General features: G+C 41.4%; 1 protein-coding gene across 1 annotated transcript; it reads left to right on the top strand.

Moving 5' to 3' along the window:
* Positions 1 to 7,899: 7,899 nt before the first annotated feature.
* On the top strand, positions 7,900 to 19,002 carry NRBF2 (nuclear receptor binding factor 2). Its single transcript, XM_024209270.2, has 4 exons — positions 7,900 to 7,989; positions 14,037 to 14,121; positions 15,720 to 15,760; positions 17,102 to 19,002. Exons 1-4 carry the CDS (start codon positions 7,936 to 7,938, stop codon positions 17,819 to 17,821), a joined length of 900 nt encoding a protein of 299 aa, XP_024065038.1. The 5' UTR covers positions 7,900 to 7,935; the 3' UTR covers positions 17,822 to 19,002.
* Positions 19,003 to 19,615: the final 613 nt, after the last annotated feature.

Genomic DNA, 19,615 nt, shown 5'->3' with positions numbered 1-19,615 from the left:
AGTCTGTAAGCAGGAAAAAAAATCTTCTTGCATCTAAAACCAAAATAACTAATCCAAGAACACCACACTAGTATATATTCCTTTTTTTCTTATTATACAGGTATCAATGGTTTCTTTTTTAAATAATAATGCCTTTACATATTATTTAAATAATTAAAACATCAGAAGTGATTGTGGTTCCTCTGTTTAGTGAACACACGTTGTGCTTACATACACATAACAGATCACATATCTGGGTCAATTGTCTGCATGTAAATAAGATTATGAAAATATACAGAAGGGGAATTATTTTTTGCAATAAAATGTCTATACATAGATTGGGGCCTCCCTGTATAACCTTTCAACACTTTTTTAAAAGTCACCGATTTTGCCCTGCAAATCAGGTAGGTTAGATATCTAAATTCTATCATTTGTCCCTGAAGCCAAGTACAAGTAGAAAATTGTGGGTGAAGATGTAAAGGCTATGCTGAGGCTCCTTTGAAAATGTGACCACAAAGTTTTCACTAGTTATAATAGTTCCAAATCTCCTGGGGAAAAATAAACCTATACCTATAACTGTAATTACAGGGCATTCCAGTGGCAACTCTCCGTCCTATCTATTTTAACTCCTGTCTCCCTTTTGAGTATTGGTCCTAGCTACTGACCCTATTTAATAATGAATGAGGTAGAAAATGGGAGAGGGACTTGGGGGAACCAAGATTCAAAGAGAGACCCAATCAAAGGAAAAGATGATAGTGACACGCTATCTTATATATGTTCCCCAAACTACCATCCTCCCACTCCCCAAAACCTCACAATTCTCCCCACCTTTTAAAACAAGTTCCTTCATGCCAAATTGTCAAAATCCTGCCATATGCATTGTCTTGCCCCCAGCCCCTCTCCAGCCCTCCCTAGAGGCAACTTGAAGTTATATAGCTGAGCTGGGGGATGGTCCTGAAAAGTGGTCACACTGAAGATCTGACAAATGTAGCTAGACACATCACTATGATAGCTATACATGTGTGGCGATAAATAAGTTGTCAGGCACATCAGCACATAGGGGAATCCCTTTTGTTTAAAAAGTGTTTCTTCAAAGACATAGGCATCCCCATCTCTCTTTGAGGAAGGCGCTGTGTGGGAGGATATGTGGGCTTTCCTACAATGCCACAACTGAGGAGCCTGTCTTTAAGTAGTGCTTAACTGAAAATGCACAGTCCAGGCAAAATGCAAAGGCACAAAGAGTAGATAAAGAAATAGTCAATGCTAAGCAAAGTGTGGGCTGAAGAATTCTGCCTCCTAAGGAGGTGACAGTCAAATGAAGCTGGCTCATCATGTGTGTCAAAGGCAGCATTAGACAGGTAAATAGCAATTAAATACTTCCCTCCCACTCTAAAATTCCACTCTGAAAACACTGGGTATTGCAGGAAGCTTCCTGCTGACAGGCACATCCTAACTAGAATTACACTTTAATATTTCCTCTTTTAGAAAGATGTTTAATTTATACATTATATAATCAACCTATTCCTCATACAGTTTCTAGGAGCCAGAAAGCTAAATTGGGAAAATATTTGCCACACAATGACGTACACAATTTAAAAAGATCATTTTTACTATGTCTTCCTTTCTAAAAAGTCATTAATGAGAAATGCGGTATATGTAGCAGTGTTTATTATGCTTTAGTTTTCTCTGTTCTGCACCTTTAAATCGCTTAAAACTGCTTTTGTGACAGGCAGACTCTTTCTGTTCAGTTCAGTGCACATTGGCAGAGATACCTAGCTGTCTGGTACCTCTGATCTTGTAAGAGCCAGCTACCAAGTGTCCCAGGATGCCCCCAAATGGGAATAGAGCAATGAAGAGTTGGCAAATTTAGGCTTTGGTCCTACAACTGACTCCATGCCACGGGTCCCAGGTGTCCATGCAGAGCCCCGTTGACTTCACTGGGTTTCCACCCAAATGCAGGGATTTACCCACATGGAGTTTCTTACAGGACTGGACCCAAACAAAGTTTCATTTCACCCAGAGCCAAAAACTGAGATTTAGAACAACATTAGCCTAAAAGAAGTATTTACCAAATGGCAACTAAACTTGCCAACCCCGAACACTCAAAAACCATGAGGCAGACCCCACCCCTACTCATCTCCACACTCCGTCATGAAATTGGCTTAAAATTGTTGAGATGTTTAAAAATAATTGTGTTGGGGTTCTTTTTATTTGCCTTCATGTTTTGGGCCATTAGGGGTCACAATCTCAAGCTTTTCTCTGAAACCAGGAGGGCTAGAATCATACTTATTTTAAAAATGAAAGCCGACATTCTCACGCCATTAAATGACTTAGGAAAAATACCAACTATTATGAGAGTCATGATAAAACTGACAGTACCATTGAGAGGGAAGCCTACATCATGGAGTTGGTGAGACCCCCCAGTTTCTCTCTGTCCTTAACTCCTTTCAGCATCAACGATATACTCTCAGAATGGAGAGTCTCCAACCCTATCTTCCTACTATTCCTTACCAGATGCAGGCCTACAAAGATGGCTAATGTGGTAGACTGTTTCCCTGTGATGTCTTGCTACATATATGAAGGCCTACAAAATCAGCCTCCATGGGCCACATCTTTAACCCATACATCACTGATGGAAGGGAGGACCTCCAGCCTTCAACCCTAACATGGGGGACAGCAGGCTGGGATTCTGTCTGAGTCCCCTACTATTTCTCAAGCCTACTTCTTCCCCGTTAGTGACAGTGCACTCAGTCACAGGGTGCTCTCCCATGCAGAATTTACTTTTCTTCTTTTTTGGTTTGTTTTTGTCTTAAAGATAATTCTGACAAAGAATCCGTCTGTTCTTTCGGAAAAACAAAACAAGTAAACGTAATAACACTGCTGCACAACTATAATGCCTTTCAGTCAAATCTCTCAAAGAGAAGTCTAAAAAGCAAAGCCAACCTGCAAAACAGAAGGGGAAGAATTCCCTAGGATTATGTTACATATGTAGCAGCTAGAGCAATATGTGCTCTGCAGACCAGGGCCGCCCGGGGGGGGGGGGCAAGTGGGGCAATTTGCCCCAGGCCCTGGGCCCCGCAGGGAATATAGTATTCTATAGTATTGCAACTTTTTTTATGGAAGGGGCCACAAAATTGCTTTGTCCCCGGCCCCTGAATCCTCTGGGCGGCCCTGCTGCAGACTACATGGACATCAGGATCCCTGAGCTATCTTGCTTTGCACCAGCAGCATGGCTTCAAAAGCTTGATTTGGCTGCTATAATTTTCCTTACCCACAACACCCCTCCTTTCACAAGTACTGAGTTAGGACAATGTTTTAGACCCATTTTTACTGAGAATGCTGTCTCATGAATTAGTTTGCTATTTTAACTTTTCTTGCAGGTTTTACAAAATTAAATTAATTTGTTACTCTTGACACTTGCTAAGGAAAAAAATTCCTCAAGACTTACTGTTTTATTTCTAGAAAACTGTTCAGCATAACAGTCAGTTTTTAGCATATACTAGCATGTATTTCGTTTGGGTAAACAAACAGAAAGCAATAGCCATGTTATCTCCAATCGTGCATCAATACATATTTTGGATAATATACGGGAAAAATATATACCAGAATAATAGTGTAGCTATAACCTAACAAAAAACTGTAGCTCAGTCAGCAAAGAACAGAGCAGAGTTAATAAAATAGATAGAAATGTAAGCAGCTTAATAGTATGCAATTTGACTGCCAGAGTATCTAAAATCTCATCCTACATAATATCTAACTAGATCATCAAAGTCTGCAGCTGGATTAGTGCATCATGGAAATGGATCATCAAAGTATGCAGCTTAATTAGTAGTGTGTAAGATCTCAAGTACTAAAATATGCAGCAGAATCAGTAAAATATACTTGATTAGTAAAACATGCCACATTCAGTCAGTACATCTTAATCAACAATTCAACAACCGACTCAGGTCAACTCTAGGTTCTGCAGGGTCCTATGTAAAGAATAAGATGTGCAAAACCTTGTCAGAGTTCTTTCGGTTGCACATCTACAGAAAAGGGAGAGGGGACTGGGCAACTTGCGGATAAGGCTTAGGAAGGGTGCTTATTATTATGGGGAAGGAGTTCTGAGCAAACAAGATGGTCAAGAAGATATTTGTTGTACTACAAAGGCAAGGGAGAGTTGTCAGCTGTGTGAGCTGGTGGTGAGGGGGATCAAGAGATTTGGCACAGTGGGTGCACGTGGGTTTTAACATCTTATTGGGTTGGGTTATGAGTGCTTGAAAGTGAAGCGGGTTTCCCTACTTGATGGCCTCTCGATCTTGGCTGATGTGACCTGTCACTCCACTGATCTGCTATCCAACTTCCCCAATCAACTTCCAACTTCCTGATCTGTGGGCTCCAGTTCACAAGCACTTAGTATCCAGCAGTCACTGCGGTGCCTCATCATTTGAATATCTGGATGTTCTAATGAAAGAGGGAATCTAGCAGGTATCAAATGCTGGAGCACTCCAGATTGTACAAGATCAGGTTTTGATGCTTACACTTAGACATATGGTAAATAAAGTCCAGTATCTGAAACTGGCCTTGAAAAGTCCTGTGGCTGAAACAGCTTCTCCTAAACTAATACAAAGTTTTCCAGAGTACAAGGCCCTAAGCAGACCATCCTAACCACATGTGTGGCCTCTTCCAACCTAGCACTCCTAGGGGCAGAACCAGCCCCACTGACACATGGATGCCTGGGAGCCAAAGTACAGCGAGGTGATGGTATCTGAGGCACCTTAAGAACCCATAGACACCAGTTAGGTCAGCAGACTGCATTCTACAAATGGAACTCTGGCTGTTCTTCACTGTCTGCTGATTGGCTATTTGCTCCTCATTCCTTTCTATGCGTCTGTCTGCTGGTAGTCTCACTCTCTTTACCCTCTATATTCCTCTTCATTCTCTCCTCCATTCCATAATTCTCTCTCAATATCCCTCTTCCCTTTCCATCCATTTTCTTTTGTGCTCCTATTAACTCATCCTTCCATTTACCCTTCACCCCCATAATTAATAGCAACACTCAGCTCATATAGAGCACTTTTCACCCATTAGATATCAAAATTCTTTACAAAGAAAGCCATTTTACAAATGGCAAAACTGAGGCAAATATAGCTGATTTGCTCCAAGTCAGTCAGCAGCTCTGTTGACTCCTTAACCCAGTGCTGTGTAGTGGACCATGCTGCCACTCTAAAAACAAAAACAAACTTTTTAAAATTATTCGATACCATTGATTTGTTAGCACATAGCTAATCTAGGTAACCCCCACACTCATTCTACTGTTACCCTTCATATATGACATTGTAAAAGAATCACAGAAGGAGTTGTTTTATTTTAACAGTATTATCCCTGAAGCTACTTTGTCTCTCTTTTTCTTCCTTCTGTCTCTGGTTCATTAGAGAGCTTAACCAAATGCAAAGAAACAGAACAAATACCATCATCCTTTCCTCTTGTTGTTACTAGTGCTCACCTGTGTCATCTTGTCTTAAACTATAAACTCTTCATGTGTCTTTCCATGTTTGTACAGCCCTTAGCACTACAGGACCGTGCTCCTGACTGGAAGGCCCCACTTTGGCATTACCACAGTATACAGTACAGCAAAAAAACTCACTGAAGTACCAGAAAGAATCTCACTTTCATCATTATATTACAGTTGCAAATGATGGTGTTTCTCTTTTAGTTGTAACCCTTTCATAGACAGCTTGATTCCAGCATCAGAGGCATGTGAAGCATAGTTTTGTTCTGCATGGATATTTATGAATAAAGGTGCTACACCAAATTCTGTGCTGCAGAAAAAGGGTGTAAAAGCAACTACAAAGAAGGATCTGGTGGTGTTTGTTTATTCACATTACAAAAGATTTGGGTCCTTACTGTTAGAGGAGACCAATATTTTTAGTTATTCTCTCACCATAAGAATTATTTCTGATCCTCTTTTTAACTTTGGTTATACACAGAAGTCTTACTTTTATGAAAATTAAGACCACTAAAAATGGTTTTGTAATTAAAAATAAAAACACAGGAAAACTTTTTTTAAATCAAAACTTTCTCCTGTAATAGCTGAAGCCCAAAGATTGCTGCACTAAAACCTTGAAAGTGAAACTGATTTCACTGATACTTCCTTGTCATAGTAGAATAATGCAAAATATAACAAAGAGATAAATGGTGACAAGTAACCTGTATTTTTAAAATGCTTTAATTTTAATATTATTAGTCACAAGGTAGGAAATGAATTGATTTCCAAGATTTTTTTAAAATTAATAGTGTTCCTTTGGAACTGCGTGCACACTACAAAAGTAAATAATCAAGAACTTTTCTGAATGATAATCAGTAATTTCCACTGGGTACTTCAACGGTAGAAGCTTTTTCCACTCAATCAAATGTCATACAACTACTGCAGACATTCCTTCACTTAGGATAAATCATCATCCACTTAAAGAATGATGGTCCTTGAAGACCCCTAGCGGAGATTTTTAGAAACTACAGCTGATCAGCTAAAACGCATATCACTAAGTGTACAAATATTGTATTATTGTGGTAACATTCAAAGGCTAGTGCCCCAGTGTGGTAGGCACTGTTGAAACACATAACAAAAAAGACTGAAAAGATTACACTGCAATTAAATATGTTACATCCTCTTACAGCAGAGCATTATAGTGTTGTGCCAGCAACGTGATTAAGGAGTTTCACAAATTCCATGAGAACTCGCACATTGAACTGTTTTCAACTTTATTTTTCAACATGACCCAGAATAGTATAACATTATAAAAATGTCTATAAAAACATTATGATGGTTACAGGAACAGATTTATGAGGCACATGTTTCTAACAATGAGAATTAAATTTTAATCATTCTTTTCAAGATTCACAAAGTCACAAAGTCTCTTTTTTGCAGTACCAATAACAACAATTTTGTCGCTGAGTAGACATTTAACAGAAAATCCCTTAGGAAAAACATTCAAGGATCCTTAGTTCTCCGTAGAACCTCTTCCCAAGATTTATTTATTAGACTTAAATTTTGTATGTACATTGGCAACCCAAATGGCAAGTTAGTTGAATTCTAGAGAAGACGCTTGAAACGTCCATCTACAGTTTCACATTTTTATCCTAGTAATAATAATAAATCAGAGAATTTAAATACTCTTGTACGGACATTAATGACAAGTGTAGCCACTCCTAGTGAACCAAAATATTAGAATCTGGGAGTCTCGGGGCCTAAATTCGGTCACCTCCAGCAACATGCAGGTTCTCGACCTGGATTTCTGCAGCCCTCGTGCTGCGGGAGGCATGTTGGCGTGTGCAGTAGGAGCGGCTACATGTGGACGATATTCTGATAGAACAATTGACGGGTTAGAGCCATATGGAGGATCCCGCGTTTAACCTTAGAGTGGGAGGAGTCACAGGCGGCTCCCGAGTCCTTTCCCCCGGCCTGGGGGTACAAAACCCGGGGGTGATGCTGATAAAACGGGACGGCGGACGGACCCAGCACCTTTACAGCAGTGCTACCCCTGGGCGCGGGGGCGCGCGCATGGATATCCCCGGGAGGCGCGCACCCATGCGGATACCCCGGACACCCGCCTCAGAGGAGGCTGGGGAAGCCTGGCCAGGTGGCATCTCTGCCCCGCCCCCTCCGCTAAAGAGCCCGCCCTCCCACACCCGCACACGCGGCCGGCAGGCCGGGGAGGCTGCAGCCGGACCACTCATGTTCGAGTCGCGCCTCCGAGCCAATGAAAATTCGCTGCCGACTCCCACAGCATGGCTCAGTGCCCGTTACCATGGAGACCTTCCACTCTTCTCGTGGGATTTGCGCATTTGGACGTGGCTCTCGCGAGATTTCCGGGCGGCGCGGTGACGCCACTGCGTGCGTGCTTGAGGCGGAAGTGTTTCGGTGTTTACAGGAGACAGAGCCTGGGGCCGGGGCGCCGGGACGCAGCCGCAGAGCTCATGTGCCCGCAGCCCCCACCGCCTATGGAGGTGATGGAGGGGCCCCTCAACCTGGTGAGCCGCGCCCCGGGCGGGGAGGGGTCGCTGGGCAGCGGCGCCGGGGCGGGCGGCGGCTGCCCCGCTGGCAGGGGGGGCGCCTGGCGATGCAGGTGCGGAGCGCGAAAAGAGTCGGTGCTGGGGCGGGCAATGGGAGGTGAACGCCCCGGAGCCCCGGCTGCGCTGCGGCTTCCACCGCCGCAGGGGGAGGAGCTGCCCCCGTGGCACAGCGGGGGGCTGAGTGTCGCTGGCGAGGACAAGGCCCTGCTGGCTGAGGTGGAGGAGGCTGCTAGTAGCGGCTGCACCTTCCCCTCGCGCCCTGCGGCAGGGGCCTTGAACTCCAGCCTCTGGTGCCCACCAGCGGGACAGTAAACAAACGCTCCGGGCAGGTCCCAGTGCTGGGGAAATGCAGGACCCGTGGAGTCATTGTCTGGTCGGTCCTGGCGGTGCACATTCTTCAAAATCGCATCATAGCCCTGATTAGAAACCACCTCTAGCCACGTCAGCTCGGAGTAATAATATAACAGCTGCTAGTGAGTTAAATATGGTGTTAGACCCATTAGAAAATCCCCCGTCTTTCTATGTATACACCCTAAGAATAAAAGGTGATGGGCAGGTAACACAGACACTTGAAGTTACTCGTGTACAGTATTGTGTAAGTGTCTTTCCTTCACTGGTGTATAGTATTTCAGTACTTTGAGAGTTAGTCATAGGGCCAGGAGATTTTGGACTGCTAAAAGTGGCTGTAGCTGTTTAGGAAGAATATTAGAGGGAATCAAAGCATGAATAACTGATTCATCAAATCAAGATTGGGATAAGGAGTAATTCTGGCTGTGCCCTGGTACTAGAATACTTATATGAGTGACATGAGACATGTGCAAAAACAACAAGGAGTCTGGTGGCACCTTAAAGACTAACAGATTTATTTGGGCATAAGCTTTCGTGGGTAAAAACCTCACTGCATCCGAAGAAGTGAGGTTTTTACCCACGAAATCTTATGCCCAAATAAATCTGTTAGTCTTTAAGGTGCCACCAGACTCCTTGTTGTTTTTGTAGATACAGACTAACACGGCTACCCCCTGATATGAGACATGTGGGAAGGAAACACTTTAGGATTACAGAAACAGGATAAAATGCACACCGCGGCCTTGTCTGCATTAGAGAAGTACTGATTTAATTAAATCGGTGGAACCCTATTGTACAGAGAGACTATTTTAATGTGTGCCTTATAGATTTAAAGTAGATTCCTTACTGATTTAAGCTAAATTGATATAAGGAACTCAGACTGAAATAGTGATTTTGCAGTAGGTTGGCACCAAGGCTAATCTGAGATTTAAAGTTATGTCATGTAGAGAAGGTCTAAGACCAAGTAGTAAGAAGTTGATCTTTGCTCACAAGCAAGAAACAAGTGAATAATCATACATAAGGGGTAATTTAGTGATGGGATGGGCATCCAATCAGGCTGAAAGTTAAGAAGATTGTGCTGGAGGAAGGAGCCATAGAGGTTGAGAAGTCACTCCAGAACCTCGTTAAGCAGTTGAGTAAACATAGGACTGCAGTCAGCAACTGAGGAAAGATCTAGTGGGGGTTTAGAAGACAGAGATCATCAATTTTGGTTCTGAGTGGTAAATAGGTAATAACTATGGGTGGCTGGGCAGGAGTCACCATTTAGTAGTGCCCCTTCCTGACATTTAAAAGCAGACCATTAAGTAAAGTCTTCTGCACTAACAAAAGTATGAATTAGGCCAAGGAGATGGTCTGACCACAAGAGCAGTGTGATCACCATACCTGTTTATAGTGCCAGACAAAAATATCTCTAGACTCTTGTGTGTGCTATAGGAGTTCTTGTAAAGAAAGTAGTGACATATGTTGTCCACTAGCATCCTGACAGTGGCCAATACAACTTCAGAGGAAGGTGCAAGAAACCCTACAAATAAAAAAATAATGGAATGACCTGCTTATAGGGGAATATTTTCCTAACCCCCTCATTAATGAGTGACTATAACCTGAAGTATGGTTTTTACCCTTAACGTAGAACTTTGTATCTTATCTGATGGAACTATGAATCATCTCATCCCTGGAAACAACCAATGTCTTTTTGAATCCCACTGAGCTCTTGGCCTCTCTTGTGGCAATGACTTCCATAAGTATTATGTAGTGTAGATAAGGGCTAAGTGTTTTATAAGTAAGTTACAGCTTTTAACAGTTTTCCCTCTGTTGAAATTAGGCTCACTGCTCTGAAAGCCAGGATCACCCAGTAACTTTTTTCTAAAGTACAATATTTTCTTTCCTCCAGTGTAGAATGTTGACTTTAGTGAAATTGCATAGGTTTGTTAGCAGCTCAGACTATTCATTCTAAAATTCATTAACTCTTGGATGTGAATACCATATGTTCCTGGTGACTTTAAAAATTTCAGTTTGTTGTATCACCTGAGAAGTTGAGCATCTCGCCTATTTCCACAATGAAGAGAACTGATAAAAAAATAATTTAGCTACTTTGCAGTGTCCTTTTGCACCTGAATTGCTCCTTTAACATCCTGCTTATCCAGCAAACCTGAAAATTCTCTTGTAGTCTTTCTGCAACTGATACTTAGAGTTTCTAGTTTATGTATTTGGCTATTTGCGCTTAGCGTATCTAATTCCTTACATGTCTGCAATAGTATGCTTTTCTCTATTGGCTTCACTTGGGCTGCATTTCCATTTTTCTGAAGGATACCTGTTGGCTCAAATTTCTTTAGTCCTTTAACTATACCATTTTCTGTTTGCATCCCCCTTCTTGTTGTGCATGCCTTCTGAGTCATCATGGTATGCCTAAATAGCCTAAGGATTTTAGTTTCCTCAAGCCTGACTTTAGGGTTTTGACTTTTTTCTGCTTGAAATCCTCCTTTCTAAAGGGTAGTCTCACAGTGCTAGCTTTTGGTGATTGTTTCTGTGAAAGAATATCTTAATTATATTGTGGTCACTAATACTTACTGGTTCAGCTATAGTGACTTCTTGAATTAACAGCTGTGTATTATTTAGGAATAAGTTCCTTCCTTCTCCATTAACATCTAGCACCATCTCGCAGCCCATTAAGGGAGCAGTGATGCTGGGCTTGTGCTCCTTCTCTCCTTCAGAGAATTCCAGAGTTTTTCCTGGTCCCAAAGTTTCTATTAACTTTGAGTAAGTGGGATTATAATCCTACTAGTCTAGTTGTAGGGTTATGTCTTAGAACTGTATCTGTATAAATTCTACTGGATGGTCACCTCCACTAAACCTCAGTCATGTCTACAATTGTAGGACCCCCTTTATTTCTTGGTTTTCCTTTGCCCAAAATAGCTTCATTATAAAAGAACCTCCCCCACTAATGTTTGTAGTGAAGCTGGTTGGTGTTAGCAACAGAACACAGGTTGCTCTTAATACTTCTAAATTCTGTCATTTGTTAGTTTGACAAAACAAACCCTCCCTGAAGTTACTTTCCTCAGCCCTCCTTGCTTCATTTTTTTAGTTTGTTTTTTTACTTCAGTTGTAGCTTTTAGCATGTGTAGCCTATTGCAGTCTGTGCCTCGTATCTTGTTAAAGTTTTGTTAGTTTCCGAAGGATGCTCTACCATTAACTCCGAATATCTTCAAACAAGCAAAGTCATTCTATGTGGGCTAAAGTCTTTCCAGAGAGACTTTTCCACTGTGTTTCAGGAAAATAAAGCATGCATAAGGAAAGAGGACTTTCTGTCAACTTGTTGCTCCAGGGAGACCACAATAGATTTGCTCTGTTCGAAAACTAATAATTCACAAATCTACCTTTTAAAAATCACATAGGGACTTACTTGTTTTGTCCTAGGAGTCTTCTATCAGCAGTTAGCAGTAGAGTGGGATCACTTGGGAGAGACTGCTCTTATTCACCCAGGCTAGAGTCATGTGACTATTTACCACTTAAAGCTGTAGCTGTTCAGTTCCTTAGATTAGTAATCAAGCATGTTTCTATCTTTCCTTACCTCAAAGGCGGCAGTCTTACTGTTCTTAATCATCCCACTCAAAGGAAATATTGACTTCCCATGTGGCTCATCAAAATTAATGAGCAAGTAGAGGGATGTTTGGTGCTTCCCTAAAGTCTCCATGTTTTCTTAAAAATGTGGAGATTACCCTTAAAAGGGACTCTACTGCAGCCAGAGGATGCTCTGTTACACAACTTCATTGTAACCATATTAGAAACTTGTCTGCTCCTCTGTTCTCCAGGAGTGCAGTATGACATGCCTAAACAATATCTGACAGGCTATGTTTTTTTTAAGGCTTTTCACATGCTTACCTGCTGTGATTAGCTATTTAACCATAATTTTAAATGACACTTTCTGTAGAAAATTCTTATGCAGAAATTATTCCAGGCTAATTCATAAATGGTACTGGGGTTCTGTTTTGCTGAATTTAATTCTGATCAATGAAATTGCTACTTTTTTCTTTCTTCTCAAGACTTAAGAATGTCTCCTCTTCCAGTTGACCTGGCTTCTTTGGACCTGTCTCTTGGATAGGCCAAGACTACCCATTTTGATATTGAAACTGTCACTTTGGGAAACTACAGAACTAGTTGTAAAGTTGAGTGTGTTGAGGGTTCTACAGATATTACTAATGCAAGATACCAAGCTCATTTCCTGTTAATGTCCCATTTCATATACTTTCTGAGCTGGGCTCCTATTTTTCTCAAGAGCATTTTAGTAAATGAAGTTACTGTATGCACAAACCAACCTCTCTTGCCAAAGGGTGAAGCATAGAAAATGGCTATTTGTGAAGCAAACACTGCTCTGGGTTAACATACTTGTGAATTCACTCCTTGGTTTGTCAGGAGAATAAACTCTTTTCCTTGGTATAGCCTCATGTGAGAGTTTATGGAAAGATGTAATAGAACAGTATCTTTCCCTTGGAATATTGGCAGAAAAAAGGAATCGCCTTCCTCTGCCGTGTTCAGACAAATGTGGGGATGAGCAAAAATGTGGGATGTTGACAATATTAAGGGTTTATCTATACAGCAATGTAGTGCCTGGTGCAAGCTGGCGTGTGAATCTGCAGCACATGAGCCTGTCACACAACGAGTGGCTGTATCGATCCTGCTGCTATCCCGTAAAAGTCCCATCACGTGTTTTGAGTAGATTGCACTAAATCACCATATAGACAAGCCCTAAGTGGGTAAACGCCACTTAAATATTGTCACAAAGATCCTGGAGTCTAGTCTGAGCCTTTGTTCACACAGGTCAATACTGGGTTATAAAAACTACCCTACCGACCCAAATGTCTTAACTGGGTTGACATAACTGATAGGGTCCATAAACAAAAAACCCATCTCTCTAGAAACAGTATCTCTTAAATCATGCTCTTTGTTAAAACTCTTCTACTCTTAATCTGTTGCCATGAAGCAGCTTACTGCTATTAAAGTATGGCTACTTATGCTGAATTTTGTAAACTTTTAACCAAGTTGAAGGCTTTTATGTAAAGCATCAAATGATAGTGTTTCTCTTATTTTGTCAGCGTTGAGTGCAGGGAGCTCTTCAGGATCGTGAAGGAAATGAAAAGCTGTTGGGAACTATGGTCCCACAAGAGAAGTGCATGTGTGGTTGATCTCACACATTGCTTATGAGAAGATTCCAGGCTCTCACATTAGGGCACACAACTCCACAGCATAGGAATCAATAAGGGCAGTTTTGGAGGATTGTTTCCAGTAGCTCATGGCAATATAGCCACTGGTGGCTGGTTCCTTACACCATGGACCATTGCCCTAAGACACTTGTTTGCCACTGCAAGTGTGTAAATGTTTGGTATTCTGTGTGAAGCCTTACAGTCACTGCCACTTGATAAAACCTTAAACTTTTGCCATACCTGCACAGTACATTTGTCCACAAAAGTCCTGCGGTGGGTGAGCATTATAGGAAATTGTTTCTCTGCCTCTCAAAGTCTGGAATGGGAGATCTTGGGTTAAGACTCTGAAGATGTATGATGTGTGAACACCTGATTATCTGTTTGGTGCTAGTTACTATAAAAACCAGTTCCAGTCATTTCTAGTTTCAGCTTTGATTAAAATAAAATTTTGTTTCTTTTAAGGCTCATCAGCAGAGTAGAAAAGCAGACCGGTTGTTGGCAGCAGGGAAATACGAAGAAGCAATTTCTTGTCACAAAAAAGCAGCTGGTGAGCATTACCTTTCCATAAGATATTTATGATCCAGTTTTCAAAAGCAGCCTTGAAACTTGCTCAGGCCAACTAACTATATACATACTTGCATATATACAAATGCTGTTTTTATACATGCAAAAAATGTGAACACAGGTTTGGAAGCCCTGTGGGAAGCCTCTCGGAAATGTGGCCTTTAATTTCACTTCAATTTTGACCTTTCATGCCTTTCTTACTTGGAGTAGCTAGTTATCAGCATAATGTGGGAAATATTTAGCCACAAATCTTTGCTAAACAGTCAGTTGGTGGTTAGCAATCTTAATGTTTTTAATGACTCTATTGCTGGTAAAGCAATTTTTACCAAGAAAGCTCAACGTTCAGGGGTAATGAGCTCAGTTTTGCAGGCCCACCCTATGATTGACAGTCTTCCATCCTTATTCACAAAGATTTGTGTTCAGGTTCACATTTGATTTGTGAATGTGCAGCTGCTGCCTATTAACAGGTAAGATCTGCTCTGGAGAGCTGGGAGGTGGCCGCATTAGTAGGCACAACTGGCTGAATAGGTGCAGTTTCTGGGTCTCGTATGGAGGACCGCTAGATAGGTGGCTGCTCCAAGTGCTGTGGGTTTGTTTTTAATATACTTTCCGGGGAGAGGGAGCTTAGAAGCTTGTATTCCTGCCCCAGTCACTGAATTGAACTAGAAGAAGAAACTGAAAAGAAGAAAAAATTCTCTCTGCATCTGGAGAAGAGGGTACTGCTGTCAAAAGCTGACTTAGCACATCAACCACTTCTGGGTCCAGGTGCTTAGCAAGTGACTTCCAGCAGTTCAGTGGATTGGCTTTCTTTAAAATGTCAGTAAATATGTACTGCTTGAATACTGAAGTAATTTTAATAGATTATAGTAAATTTAGGCCTTAGAGGTTGTAAAATTCAAAATTAATTTTAAATAGAATTAATTTTTAAAAGGCATTTAAATAAAAAATGCATTGATTTTTATTCAGGTTTGGAGCCATGGATATTGATTCCCTACCCTATCAGTAATGCAGTCAAAGAAAAGTGTGGTACTCTACTGTAGAGTGTTCTTGTATTTCATTTATATGTTCTTTAAATGGATGTAAGACAGACTCTGGCCCATAGCTTTGTCATTTCCTTATGTACTGCGGGGACAGATGCTGCTGCTGCTGCTCCTTTGGGGACTTCCTGCAAACTTTAGGGTTGATCTGGAAAAGGCTGTACCAGTAATGAAATTGCGTGGGGGGTAGTGCTCTCCTTAGAGGTGAAGCAGTTAGAACCGTACATGAGAATGTGCAACGCATATTATACCATGATGAGCAAAGAGACTTCGCTTCAAAGATGATATGGAAGTAATTTACCTTTTAATACTATGTAGGCTTAAAGCTCTTCAGGGGAGACACGCATTTGAAAAGCAGTATGTATATTCCCAGCAACAATTTGCCTGTGTAAACCCCTCTTTGTGTGTGGATTCAGTGAACAAAATGATCAGATCTGAAAACTTTTAAAAATACTTAAATGTGTTAGTCTTTAGCTTTCAAGAAAAGAATGTTCTAATTGTCACAATCCTGGCCTAAGCGTTTACCAATTTGTTTTTTGTGCAGCATACCTTGCTGAAGCCATGAAGCTGACACAATCCGAGCAGGTGAGATTGCATTTAGTTTGCATTCCACGGCTGGGAAATGTTGAAGGTATTATTGTACAAACACACTAACTCTGGCCCTTGGGCATGTGCCCATTACACTATGTCCTAATTGTGTGATCATACCTCTGACACCATATAGTCATGCTACCTACTCTGAATGAGCTGCACTGCTCTAATTTATGCCTGGCTTTATGCCAAGGCCCAAAGAGCTGATCTAGTAGCTGGGGATAGCAGGAGGGTGGAGTAGAGCTGGGTGAATAACCCCTTATTGTGAGTCGCTGGCAGTTCCACAAAAGAAAAGAGAATTCTCTTTGGGGCAAACTAAAGAATATCCATTTTGGGTTAGACAGAATAGTTTGTTGGACCTGAAACAGGCTTTGTGGGGCATTTGTGTGTGTGGTGGGGGAGGAAGAGGAAGCCTTCCTTAATCTTAAACAGAGTGCTTAGAGCATTGTACCTGGGGTATGGGAAGCCTGGGTTCAGTTCCCCCTCTGCCTGATGTGGAGCAGGAATTTGAACTTGCGTCACCTCCATGGGAGGTCTGTCTGTCTCTCCCGCTGAAGCTGTTCCACTTATTGGAACAGTCATTGGAGTGGGAACTTGGATCTTCAAGTGAGTGCCTGAGTCACCAGGCTGTAAAGTCGTGCTCTCTCTCTGATTCAGTGACTATAAAATTGCCACTACGACTGGGGAAAGTACATTGCCCCACTCCCCCTATTATTCTTTTAGTTTAAACATAGCTAAACTACTGAGAAAATTTCATCAAAAATGGAACACTTTTTTTAGCCAAGCCTGGAACATCCACCCCAATGGTCCAGCAATTGGAGGGACTCAGAATAGAGGGTCAGTTTGAAAATGCTGATGTAATCTCATTGTAGCAATCTCTGCTGCTTAGTGGTGGTGTCATTAATGCAGTGGTCTAGCTATATTCTACAACAAAAGGATTTGCTTCTTATTTAAAAAACACATGTGTTGAATTACTGGCCAGATAAAGCATGACCTCTCATCCCAAGTACATTTGTGGATTATCACAGGCCAATCAAACTTTTACCTCCTCCCTTCAGAAGTCTCCATATGGATTGAAAGAGAAATTACAGAAGTTCAAAAATTAAGTAGTCACACACAACACTTCCATTTCACAGACTACAGTTACAGTGAGTTTGATGGCATAAATGCCTGAATCTGCATTGCGGAAGCTAGAGAGAAAGGTTTCCCATCCAGGGCATGCTAAGGTGCTGATTCTGTAAACGCTTAAGGATGTCTGTAACTTTACTCACAAATATATGCTTGCAGTATTAGGGCCTATGTGTTAATTCAGTCAATCTTCTTTTTCTTGGACAGGCTCAATTATCACTGGAATTACAAAGGGATAGTCACATGAAACAGTTATTGCTCATCCAGGAGAGGTGGAAAAGGGCAAAGAGAGAGGAAAGGCTAAAAGCCCAACAGAATGCAGACAAGGATATAGCTGCACATCTTCAGACCTCTTATAAACCATCAGCTGAAGAATCTGAAGACCACAACATATTGATTCCTGTTACTCAGAAATACAGTCCTTCTGCAAATAAGCATCTACAGGAAACTCAGGGTGTCTTTGACAGGGAGCCAGATACACTATTATTTCTGCTTCAGAAAAGAGAGGAGCAATTGGAAGTGTGTATTGGGAACAAAGCCCCAAAAGATGACAAAACAATAATAGAGGAGCAGGCAACCAAAATTGCAGATTTGAAACGGCACGTGGAATTTCTTGTAGCTGAAAATGAGAGATTAAGGAGAGAAAATAAACAGCTAAAAGCAGAAAGGATTAGACTCCAAAAAGCTCCAGTAGAGAAGGAGTTGGATGTAGATGCTGATTTTGTGGAGAAGTCAGAATTATGGGGCCTACAGCAGCATTCAGAAACTGCTACTACTTCAGCCTCAACTTGGCAGAAGTTTGCAGCAAGTGCAGGGAAGGCTAAGGACATTCCAATACCTAATCTTCCTCCGTTGGACATTCCATCACCTGAACTCCCTCTACTGGAGCTCTCTGAAGATATACTGAAAGGACTTATGAACAGCTAAACGAAGACCATGAGAAGTGCTCATGAAAGGTAGTTAAGCAAATGAGAAAAGGGAAAACCACCAGGACAATGATGATCCAAGGGCAGCCAACATCTAACACAATCTTACTGTTCGAGAAAAGGCATTACAGCAACTGTCACTGTGAAATACACTTAATCATAGAGCTTCAGGGTACCATAAATTGGTAAATGCAAGCTCTTGCGTCTTTCTCCTGACGTTTCAAACCAAATGACTGCTTGGAAAACATTTCAAACACAATCCTTCAGGGTTTTGAAGTAATGCTATGTGTAATAAGTATCTATAATGCCATAAACGATGCAGAACTTAACTTATGGTTGCCAGATGGCTGCCACTTCAGCTTGAAAGATGCTTTCTATCATGCATTCAGATTGTAAGCATTTCATTATGCACAATTTTGTTAATGGAGAGGTGTATAAGTTACACCATATCTAGATGGATCGATGTGCCACACTCTTGTCTCCTGACAATATTAACCTCAGATTAATCAGGAGAAATATATAAACTTTCTATGGAGGAACCAAGTTATTCGTTCTGTGGGGAATTTTTTAGATTTTGTTTACATAACTAATCAAGGTGCATCAAATTTAACTCTGGGTATCTATATAAAAAATTACATTGCTTAAAAAACCTGAGGAAAAAGTATCCTGTTCTTCAGAGGTGCATGAATGGAAGTAATGCTAGTGGGCAGTATTTAATTGCACAAAGGAAATATTTGTTTACATCTGTAAATCAGTCACCAAGGCTATGAAAATAAAAAACTAAGTCATAATCAACACCATAACAGTGGGTGAAAATAGTCTTCACAAACATTAAAGTGCCAGTCAATTGAACTATACAATTTGTTACACTAAAAATAGCTGGTGGTAAGGGAAAATGGAACACAACTTCCAGCCTTTCACCTTCAGGTGCATATAGAGAACTTGGGGAGAGTGCAGGGGTTGTGGTGGTCTGTAAAATGACATTCTTGTCTGTACAATTTTAAGAGGTGATGCACCTAATGAGTAGAAACCAGAGGACACAGATTCCAAAATGGCTCATTCAGTTCAAGACTCAAAGCACAAGTGCAATGGTTTTCTGTACTACCTCTACAGAATGAGCTTGTGCCCACAGCTTTAGTGCCAGCTTTCTGCTGAAGTGCAGAGAGAACACCATGGTCCCTCGTATTCTCAGCTTCCGTGCAAATTTTCTTCTTTCCCCAATGCCTGGTCTGTTCTCTCCCTGAATAGAAGGCAAGGGCTGGAGGAAAGAAATGCAGACAAAAACACTGGACTTGCTCAAGGAACAGGTTTGAATTTGCTCACAGCTCAAGAAATTTTGCTGTATTCCTGAACTGACAAACAAATTCTCTAGTTCACTGACTTCTGTATACATAGAAAGGGGGATGTTGAACTTCCTACTCAGATAACTAGTTAAAATCCAACAGTAGCAGTTGCATACATGTAAACTGAAAAGCTAGCATGCCTTCCAAAGGTGGTGAAATAACTAAAGTTATTTAAGGTCCTAATTAATTGCACTCTGTGAACCCTCAAATAAATGGTACTAGATGTTGTGGGATCATTTCAACCATTTTTATGTAGCTGCCACAGCTGCTGTCTGGCATGCTCCTGGCACTGCACAGGAAATCATTTTTGGACTGGCCACCTCCACTAAAGCATAATTCAAGTCTTAGGCCTTATCCATTCTGCTTCATGCCAAGCCACTTATCCATTGAGGATGAGTACTCAAAGCAGGCAAAACAGTGACGCTGAAAGGAAACCTCTCACATTGTTCTCC

The sequence above is a fragment of the Terrapene carolina genome, unplaced genomic scaffold, assembly GCF_002925995.2.
Source record: "Terrapene carolina triunguis isolate 2854851 unplaced genomic scaffold, T_m_triunguis-2.0 Scaffold95, whole genome shotgun sequence".
NCBI lineage: Eukaryota > Metazoa > Chordata > Testudines > Emydidae > Terrapene > Terrapene triunguis.
The sequence above is the reverse complement of the archived record's forward strand: the minus strand, read 5'-3'. Positions and strand labels throughout refer to the sequence as shown.

Bases quoted from the DNA above. Each gene is read 5' to 3' on its own strand.
- NRBF2 (XM_024209270.2), top strand. From the start codon at position 7,936: ATGTGCCCGCAGCCCCCACCGCCTATGGAGGTGATGGAGGGGCCCCTC. The intron at 7,990-14,036 runs GTGAGCCGCGCC...GTTTCTTTTAAG, and splicing joins TGGAGGGGCCCCTCAACCTG to GCTCATCAGCAGAGTAGAAA. The intron at 14,122-15,719 runs GTGAGCATTACC...TTTTTTGTGCAG, and splicing joins TTGTCACAAAAAAGCAGCTG to CATACCTTGCTGAAGCCATG.